A 9779-nucleotide genomic window follows, 5' to 3' on the forward strand; every position below is an offset into this window, starting at 1 on the left:
AAAAATAATTGTGGAATAATGGCATTGACTTCTGCAGAATAGTCCCCAGTGGATCTCAGAAGTGTCTCAATTTGCACAAGATAAAACAGTGGGAGGTGAAATATATTCTAGCAAAATGCTAGGTGTGCTCTATGTTTTTAATTGATCATGAGCACCTTGCCTTAAATAAAGTGATTTAAACATAGCAGGCTGAAAACATGCATCCTCTTTTTTCCAGCAGCTAGAGTCATTGCTGAAGTAGCAACATATTGTAATCAGACTGATTTTACATCAAACTGCAGTTTCAGATTCAACTGTTAATGCACCCAAAATAGAAATAGAACATAACCTCCAATTTGAAACACAAAAAATGCTGTCTTCTCCATCATATGACACTGACCAATAAAAAGGCTTTGAAATTAATAAAAATAAATTTGACACAGATTTCTAGGATGAATAATGAGGGAAATAAAATTTTCTAGTTTAGATTCTCTGTAGAAACATTAGTAACACAAGAAAGAAGCAAAGTAAGAAGAACACCCACAAACATACAAAAATATAATTCTCTATCATTGGAGATGGTAGGTGTGGCCACCACACACCATATGCTCAGAGGAACGTTACCAAATCCGTCCAAGCTACACAGCAAGTGGATTGGACTGTGAAAGACCAACCCAAATTGTGTTTGCATTTTGACGGATTTGTAGGGCAGTCCAATATCTCAGAGAGGAGGTCAGGTGTCCTGCTCCCCTGGTGTATTCACTATAGCTGCCCAATTTCCCTGCTTTTTAAAGTTTGATAGATATATCTGTGGGCTATAGGCACGTTCTTAAATCGCAAGGTTTTTTGCCTGTTAGTTAATTAGCATCGTGGCAGAATATGATTTTGACACCTCCTTGTCTGCATTAATAGCTAGAAAGCTACTGGACCTCTGTAAGTGCAAGAGATCTGTTTGTTGGGAACCCAATGTTCTTGCCAGATATGACCCCATTCCTAGTCCTAAAAAAACTAGCAGCATGGTGGATTCAGGAACTGCAGTCACAGAAAGGGAGACATTGGAATAGTAGTAGCAGCGACACTAGGAGCTGGGTGGAGGAGGTTTGGAATCCAGGGGTGGTTGCATAAGCTTCAGTACAGGCCCTAGCCTGCTTCTATTCTTTAATTCAGCCAGCATGTAACTTATCTCATTTTTAACCTGCCCTGTTCTAAAAGGCTCCGAGAAGGAAAATAACATTTGCAAGCAATTTATTCAAATAATATATAAAGTATGAAAGAATAACAAGGCCAAATATAGAGATTTATCAGTTCAGCTGAGGGTCGCATGTTGTTATCCTGCAGCATTGATGCCCCCATAGTACTAAATAGGCAGGGCAGAGAAGACAAAGAGACCTATGGAGCTCCTTCTCTGTATCTCCTTCCTTGCAGTAGCTATCAGTTGCCAGGTGGGACACATTGAAGGATCTAGACCAGGGATGGGGAACCTCAGGTCCTAGGCCTGAATTTGACCCTCTAGGTCTCTTTGGCTGTGGGGGTTACTGCAGGCCAATCCCTTTTCCCAGGGCACTCCCCTCACCAGCTCTGTTCCATGCCTTCCTCAAGTGCTTCTGCTTAGATGGAATGGATTGTGATAATGCCTCTTGCTTACTTGGATGAGAAGAATAGGCCTTGCTGAAGCAGAACCAACATGATTTCTGCAAGAGTATGTCCTATCTCATGAACCTATTAGAGTTTTTTGAGAGTGTCAACAAGCATATAGATGGAAATGATCCAGTTGACATAGTGTACTTGGATTCTCAAAAGCTTTCAACAAATAACTCATCAAATATTCCTGTGTAAGCTTAGCACTCATGGAATAAGAGGAGAGGTCCTAGGAAGCAGAGATTAGGAATAAATGGACAGTTCTCCCAATAGAAGAATGTAGATAGTGGAGTCCCCCAAGGATTAGTATTGGGACCTGCACTTTTTAACCTGTTCATAAACTATCTGGAGTTAGGGTTGAGTAGTGAGGTGGCCAAGTTTGCTGATGATACAAAAATGTTCAAAGTTATTAGAAAAAAATGATTGCATGGGAGTAAATCCCACTGAACTCAATAAGCATGCAAATGATCAATCCATTTTCAGCAAACTTGCACAGGATCCTGTTTCTTACCTCCCAGATTAAAAAGCAGATAAAAAAGCAGAGAAATTCACTAATAGGCAAAAAACCTTGTGGTTTAAGAACGTACATATAGCTAACAGAATTTGGGCAGCTATAGTGAATGCAGCAGGAGAACAGGGGACTTGACCTCCACTCTGAGATATTATACTGCCCTTGTTGTTATGTGCCTTCAAGTTGATTACGACTTATGGTGACCCTATGAATTAGTGACCTCCAAGAGCATCTGTTGTGAACCACCCTGTTCAGATCTTGTAAATTCAGGTCTGTGGCTTCCTTTATGGAATCAATCCATCTCTTGTTTTGCCTTCCTCTTTTTCTACTGCCTTCTGTTTTTCCCAGCATTATTGTCTTTTCTAGTGAATCAGATCTTCTCATGATGTGTCCAAAGTATGATAACCTCAGTTTCATCATTTTAGCTTCTAGTGACAGTTCTAACACCCAATTATTGGTCTTTTTTGCAGTCCAAGGTATGGAAAAAGCTCTCCTCCAATACCACATTTCAAATGAATTGATTTTTCTCTTATCTGCTTTTGCCCCCACACCAAGGAAGACTCATGACACAAGACTGGAATAATGTTATATTTATTAAATATAACATACTAGATCAAATGCAATACAGCCAATTATCAGATTAAAATACTTCGGGCAGGTGAGGCTATGCCTAACTATGAGGGATTATACCCTCACCTTCTAAAGGCAACAACTCTCCTCAGTCTGTAACTCCAGAGTCAAGGACATGGGTGCATTCCTCCCTCCTTGCTCTTAGAGCCAGTTATGTGGTTCCAACCTCCACACCATGGCCCCGCCGTACAAGCATTCACCATGATGCGCAAGCCGGTTCCACAAGGACACTACCCAGATCCCCCCCAGACATGAAGCTCTGATGGTTCCCTAAGCAGTGCCCCTTTTCGAGAATGCCTTAAACACCTCAATTTATCCCCCAAATACCTCACCTGCCCGAATTCTATGCCACAGAGTGGATCAGCTAAAGCTTGGTCCACTCAACCCAAAGAATTTAACAAACCCCTTAATTCCAGCATCAAATCCTCTAAAAACAAATCACACCCCTGTTCGGAAAGATGGACCCCATCATCCCGAAACAATTGTGGGACATGGAACCTAATCCTATCATGAGGAATATATGCCCCTCCAAGAGATAAGACCAGAGCCCTGACTTTCCTATTCACCCATTTCCTGGATCTGTCGATCCTATTAGGATGAAAAGCACCCCTCCACACCCTCCTAACTAACATATCCGACCAAACCAGTAGGAGGTTGGGAAATGAACTAATATGCCACGTGAGATCTCGAGTGACCTTGATAAGCAGGTCCATCCCTGGACGCTGCACCAAGTCATTTTCCCCCAAATGAATCAACAATACATGAGGCTGATCCGCCGAAGACATAATCCGGCAAACTGATGGCAACAGCGCATCCCATAACATGCCCCTCCGGGCTTCCCATCGAACTGTAGCTACGGCCGAAAGCTGCAGCTGTGTTCCAGGTATCGACGAAGAGGCACGCCGGTGCACCCAAAACAAGATAGAGTGGCCACACAGTACGATCCTCACGGGGACTGAAAGGCTCAACAAACCTAATGGAAACAAAAACACAGTGCATTATAGTTAAAACCTGACATAAGACTTAAATGCATCGGAACGCCACCTGCCAATCGCCTGGATATCGCTAACGCTTAAGCCCCCAAGGGCCGCGGCCGTGGCCGCACCAATCCGCAATGAATGTAGCCCATAGACTCCAGCATCGCGACCACTGGCCAACAAGGCCCGCCGAACAACGGCCCAAAATTGAAATTGAGTCAGGGCTGTACCATCCGCATGTATGAACAGATAACGCTGGCATGCTGGCCGAATAGACAAGAATTTCCGCATTGCAGACACAGGGCATAATTCAGGGACCTAGCAAGTGCGCAAAGACACAATACTGCCATGGCCCTTTTGATCCATCTTAGAGACTCGTAGGGAAACCCTCACAATATCAGCACCTAGCGTGCAAACGCAAAAGCATAAGGCCCTGTAGGCAACATCGCGCTTAGAGGGGACCAATACTTCACTAGGGTGAAAAGCACCATAGAACATCGTCAGAGTTACTGCGGCGAAAAGGTGCGACTCATACTGAGATGAGCATAAACAACGAAACATTGCCAGGATCTGGAGAAGGACATCGGGTGTGATTGGCCTCCTCCGGTCAGTGGGCCTGGGAGCGGAATGCGACCAACCCTCAAGGACCTTTCTGACCCTAAAATCTACAGAATGATCCGGCAGTCCCCACGCCTTAGAGATAAAGGCCAGCGCTGAAAGTTGCCCAGCGATAGTAGAAACAGAATTGTTGTGCCCTTTTAAATATATCATAAACTGCAATAAGTGCGAAACAGGAATAGGCCACGCCATAGGCAATTCAGAAATGGTGCGAAAACGCTGGACCTTCGCAACAGAACGCTCATACGCTTTTTGAGTACTGGGAGCAAGGGCGGCTGCAATAGCGGCCCCGACTTCTAATTGCCAAGGTTCCACAGGAACGGTGGGACTGGGACTGGATCCAGTTCCGCTCCAGGTGCAAGCTCCCGAAAGCGCACCATCTGTAAGCGGGAAAGAGCATCAGCAACGCAATTCTGTAAACCTGGAACATGCTTGGCTATGAATAAAATATTGAAACGCAAGCATTGCAAGACAAAGGCTCGCACCAAGCGCATAACACGCGGCGACTTGGAAGTCTGAGCATTGATAACGCTAACTGTGGACAAATTGTCACACCAGAAACGCACTGTATGATTTTGAAATACAAACGGCCAGATATAAACCGCTACTACTATTGGAAAAAAATCCAAAAATGTCAAATCAGAAGTGATCCGGGATGCCTGCCACTTGGCAGGCCATCTTGCAGCGCACCACTGGGATCTAAAAATTACACCAAAGCCGAGGCGTCCCGCAGCATCGGAATGCACCTGTAATTCAGCTTCCAATAATAATTCGTCCTGCCAGAAAGAGAGGCCGTTAAATTCCATCAAAAACTCAAGCCACATTTTTAAATCAGCTCTCATCCCAGAAGTAATTCTGACAAAGTGGAGGCGAGATCAAACACCCTTCATGGCGTCACAAAGACGCCTGAGGAATGCATGACCAGGTGAAATAACTTTTGATGCAAATACTAAATGACCCACAATTTCCTGCAACTGAGCCAATGTAATATTTTTCAATCCTAGCACCATGCAAAGGGCAAGCAACTTTTCTTGTGGCAAACTGGACGACTGAGCCACAGTATCCAACAGGATCCCTAAAAAATTAGAGAAGTAGTAGGACCCTCAGACTTTTCTGGAGCTAAAGGAACCCCCAGTTCTTTGGTTAAAGCTGCAAAGGATTGCATCAGATGGAGGCAATGTGAAGACCCAGCTGGCACAATAAACAAAAAATCATCCAGATAATGAGCAGAGAAGGATGAAGAGGATTTCCTCCTCAATGCCCATTCAAGAAATGTGCTGAATGCTTCAAAAGCAGCACATGACATGGAACAACCCATTGGCATAGCCCTATCTACATAAAACTGACCCCGAAATTTAAAACCAAGCCAATCCACATCCTCAGGGTGAACAGGTAGGAGGCGAAAAGCGGATTTTATGTCGCACTTAGCCATTAAAGCACCCCTACCGGCTTTGCGAACTACTCTCACTGCCTCATCAAAAGACGTATATCTAACTGATGTGTATGAGAAATCCCATCATTAACAGAGGCGCCTTTTGGGAATGACAAATTATGGTTTAAACGATATTCCCCAGGCTGCTTCTTGGGAATAATACCTATAGGAGATATCCTCAAATTTTTTAAGGGTGGAACAGAGAAAGGGCCAGATATCCAGTCAGCAATTATTTCCTTATTAATTTTTGCTAACACCACCGAAGCCATGTTGCTGAGAGAGGGCTGATTTGATGAGGAAGTAGCTATCCTAGGACCCTCAAATGGAATACGGAAGCCTTCCTTGAAACCATGAAGCAAAAAACTAGCAGCTTGCCTATTGGGGTAAAACCACAACCACCCTTCCAAAGGAATTAACTTAATCGGGCTACTGGCCTTGCGACGTACCGCCGCTGTTGCCAGGCCCTCATTTGGGCTGTTGCTGTTCCCCTGTACCCTGTCGAGCTGTACGCGCTCGCTGGCATGATGAGCTGGGGTGGTTGCCACCACATGAACCACAGACGTGTCTGAACTTACATGGCCGTCTGAGGCAACGGCCTGTACTATTAAATGTCCAGCAGACATGCTGGGATTGAACCCACCGCCTGCTTTGGCCTGAGCCGAAGGCGGAAGTTTGTGCATGTGCTAATATATGTCCACTATCAGCTCTGTCTCCTAAAGTGGTCCTGGCGGGAGTCATAGAGCGGAGCCACAGGCCCGTGTGCTCGATATCCCAACGAAGGGTGGGGTCCAACGCCGCTCTCTGTCTAAAATTTCCATCGTAACGCAACCAAGCGGTCCCAGAACTCACGGAAGGCCCGATGAACAATGTCCTGATATTTAATCATGGACAAAGCCCTCGATGGGTAAGCTTGAGTCATAACGCCCATATAGATAATATAGGCGCTCAACCAATTAGGCCACAATCGATCGACCTTCCTTTTCATGGCCGCCTCACGCTCCTTAAGTTCCTGACCTTCCTTGGGCTTTATCTCATTTTCACGAAACAAAAGAGTGAACAGGTCAATATATTCCCCACGCCAATTTTTTTCTTTAGTAGCTAACAGTAAATGGTCGCCCAGTGGAAGGGAAATATCGCCATGTGGATAAACTCCCTGAGGGAGAGGCAAATACGCAGGAGATTGTGTGGAAGAAGCCACAGGTGGCTGCCAAGGAGTCAAGGCCGCCGTCGGCCAAGGTAACTGGGGTTGCTGTGGAACCAACACACCACCCATAAACACTAACGGGTGAGTAGTATTGCTAGGGAACTGAGAACCCGCCACTGGAGTGTCACGAGGAGGAGCAATAGAATCCTGAACCTGTGTGTGAAGAGCTTGTGACTGTGCAATTTGCTCACCTGCATAAGCAGCCGGAGAGGCAACCACTGGGGGTGCGACAAACCCCGAAGCTCCCGCAGGCAGAGCCGTGGCCGCCGGTGGCGAAAACAGCAGTGGCGCTTGAAGAGGCCCAACAGCAGGTATGACTGGAACCGCAGGAGAAGAGATGGTATCTGGAACCGCAGGCAAAGCAGCTGGCGACCCAGCTGCTAAGGGCTCTTCAATGGGTACTGCAGCTTCAAGAACACCAATCCTGGAAACCAAATCAGCAAGAGTACGATTTTTAGGCACTTTAGAAGCCAACCGTGCAGATTTCTTACCTGCTGTAGCGGTACTTGTACCCGCATCAACGTCCAGCGGCTGCCTGCGTTCCTTTTCCAGCGCCTCAACTCTAGCTACTAATGCACGGATGGTCCCCAAATCCTCATCATCGTCATAAGACATGTCCTGCTGAATTGGCGGGCGCTTTGTAGTCTGCTTCACAACACGCACCCCTTTTTTCTGCTGAGCTTTCTTGGGTGGCATATTTGTAAAGACCAAATAACAACAATTATACAACATACCAAATGCAAGTGTGACCTAATTATGAATTTACCAACTCTTTTTTTTTAAACAGTGCACGTACAGTGCAATATAACTACAATCCACCAATTAACTTAACCTATTATTATTATTACACGTATTAATTATTATTTATTTATTTTTATTTTCAGGTAAGTATTATAAGCTGGAATTAAGGGGGGGTGGAGGATTTAAGGGAAAGGGAAGTGGGGGGGTGTTTGATAAAGGGTATTTATTAAACTCAATAAAATGAACAAACAACTTTTAAATGAGTTTTAACTAACAGTATACCTTAAGAATAAATTACCTAAGCTATAATTATGAATTTATGCAATATTATGCTATAAATATAATTAAGTAACTGCACAAGAAATCCAGAGGATCAACACACCACTTTAAATGCCCAGAAAATGAAAAAGGGGGGGGATTAAAGGAAAAGTAAGGGAAGGGAAACAAAAAGGGTGGTGGAAGCTATGAATTAAAGGGTATTAATATACCAAAACTGCCTTCAAATTATCACTGAATATAATACAATAGCAAATAAATAAAAATATATATATAAACAATCAAAATATATATTTATCTAAGAACCAAAGATCACTGAAACTAACTAACAAAGCACCCAAACACAAGCAACTTTAACAATTTAAAGACAAACCGGAAGAAAAGGGGGGGGCAGAACAAACGGAATCAAATTTTATATATATAACCAAGGGAATATAACAACCAGGAACGTCACCACCCACAAACACCGTAAGTAAAAAACAAGCTGGGCTTTTCACGAGCAACAAACGCTGTAAAGCGCAGGCAATACAAGGGAAAACGGCCGGCGAGCCGGGGAGAAGCTGGCGGGCGCGTGGGCGGAGGCCCGCAGCCCAGCTGATCGTCGGGGCTCAAAACAACAACAGTGAATGATAAAGAGCAACGGGCAAGGGAGGAAAGAGCAGAGAAGGGTAAACGAGGTATTTTAGCAAGGAAACTATCACCAACGGAACGCTGAAAGAGCCCCTGCAAGCGCGAACCAGCAGTAAGTGCCGCAAGGCAAAAAGGCAAGCGCGTGAGGGAAGGAGCAGCTTTATATCCACTGCTCCACACCCCTCCAGATTGGATGAGCGATCTCACGTGGTGGCATGCCTTAACTTCGAGAACCTTCCTGCGTCTTCCCTAATTGGGGTGAAGGCAAAATACGCCCCTTTACAGGAACGCTATTTTCACTGTCCAACGTTCACATCCATACACAAATTTGTAAAAATGCAAACACAATTTGGTTGGTCTTTCACAGTCCAACCCACTTCCTGTGGTTGGTCTTTCACAGTCCAATCCACTTCCTGTGTAGCTTGGAAGAATTTGGCAACATGTGCCTCTGAGCATATGGTGAGTGGTGGCAACATCTGCAATCAGCCCAAATAAGAGAAACAAGACATGTGCTGTGCTTATCTTGTTTTAGTAGGGAGGAATAAACAATATTGAGACTGTTGATAGATAAGCAGATAGTCACTTAAAATATGTTTGATTTACTTTGCAATTTTAGTGAAGCTTCCTATGAAAATGAAACGGACTGTTTTCAAGTCGATTCCGACTTATGACAACCCTATGAATAGGCTTTTCATGGTAAGCGGTATTCAGAGGGGGCTTACCATTGCCTTCCTCTGAGGGTGAGGCAGTGACTGGTCTAGGGTCACCCAGTGAGCTTCATGGCTGTGTGGGGATTCGAACCCTAGTCTCCCAGGTCGTAATCCAACACCTTAACCCAGACTTTCCCAACCGGTGTGGCTCCAGATGTTGTTGGACCACAACTCCCATCAGCCTCAGCCAGCATTGCCAATAGCTGAGGCTGATGGGAGTTGTGGTCCAACAACATCTGGAGCCACACCGGTTGGGAAAGGCTGCTTTAACCACTACACCACACTGGCTCTCATTTCCTATAGTAAGTCATTTTCTTTTGCATCTGTTTCTGTGAATATGTTAAGTACAGCAACACTTTGAAATGTAAAAAAACTCCAAAAACAATTGTGGAATAATGGCACTAACTATTCTGCAGAATAGTTTCCAGTGGAC

The 9779-nt window shown here is 44.7% G+C and overlaps 1 protein-coding gene across 1 annotated transcript; it reads right to left on the minus strand.

The window, feature by feature from the left end:
* Window positions 1-2759: 2759 nt before the first annotated feature.
* On the minus strand, window positions 2760-8222 carry LOC133386655 (uncharacterized). Its single transcript, XM_061630353.1, has 2 exons — window positions 7181-8222; window positions 2760-3731 (listed from the first exon to the last, which is right to left on the minus strand). Exons 1-2 carry the CDS (start codon window positions 7719-7721, stop codon window positions 3139-3141), a joined length of 1134 nt encoding a protein of 377 aa, XP_061486337.1. The 5' UTR covers window positions 7722-8222; the 3' UTR covers window positions 2760-3138.
* Between the last annotated feature and the right edge of the window lie 1557 nt (window positions 8223-9779).

This window comes from Rhineura floridana, chromosome 6 (assembly GCF_030035675.1).
Source record: "Rhineura floridana isolate rRhiFlo1 chromosome 6, rRhiFlo1.hap2, whole genome shotgun sequence".
Taxonomy (NCBI): Eukaryota; Metazoa; Chordata; class Lepidosauria; order Squamata; family Rhineuridae; genus Rhineura; species Rhineura floridana.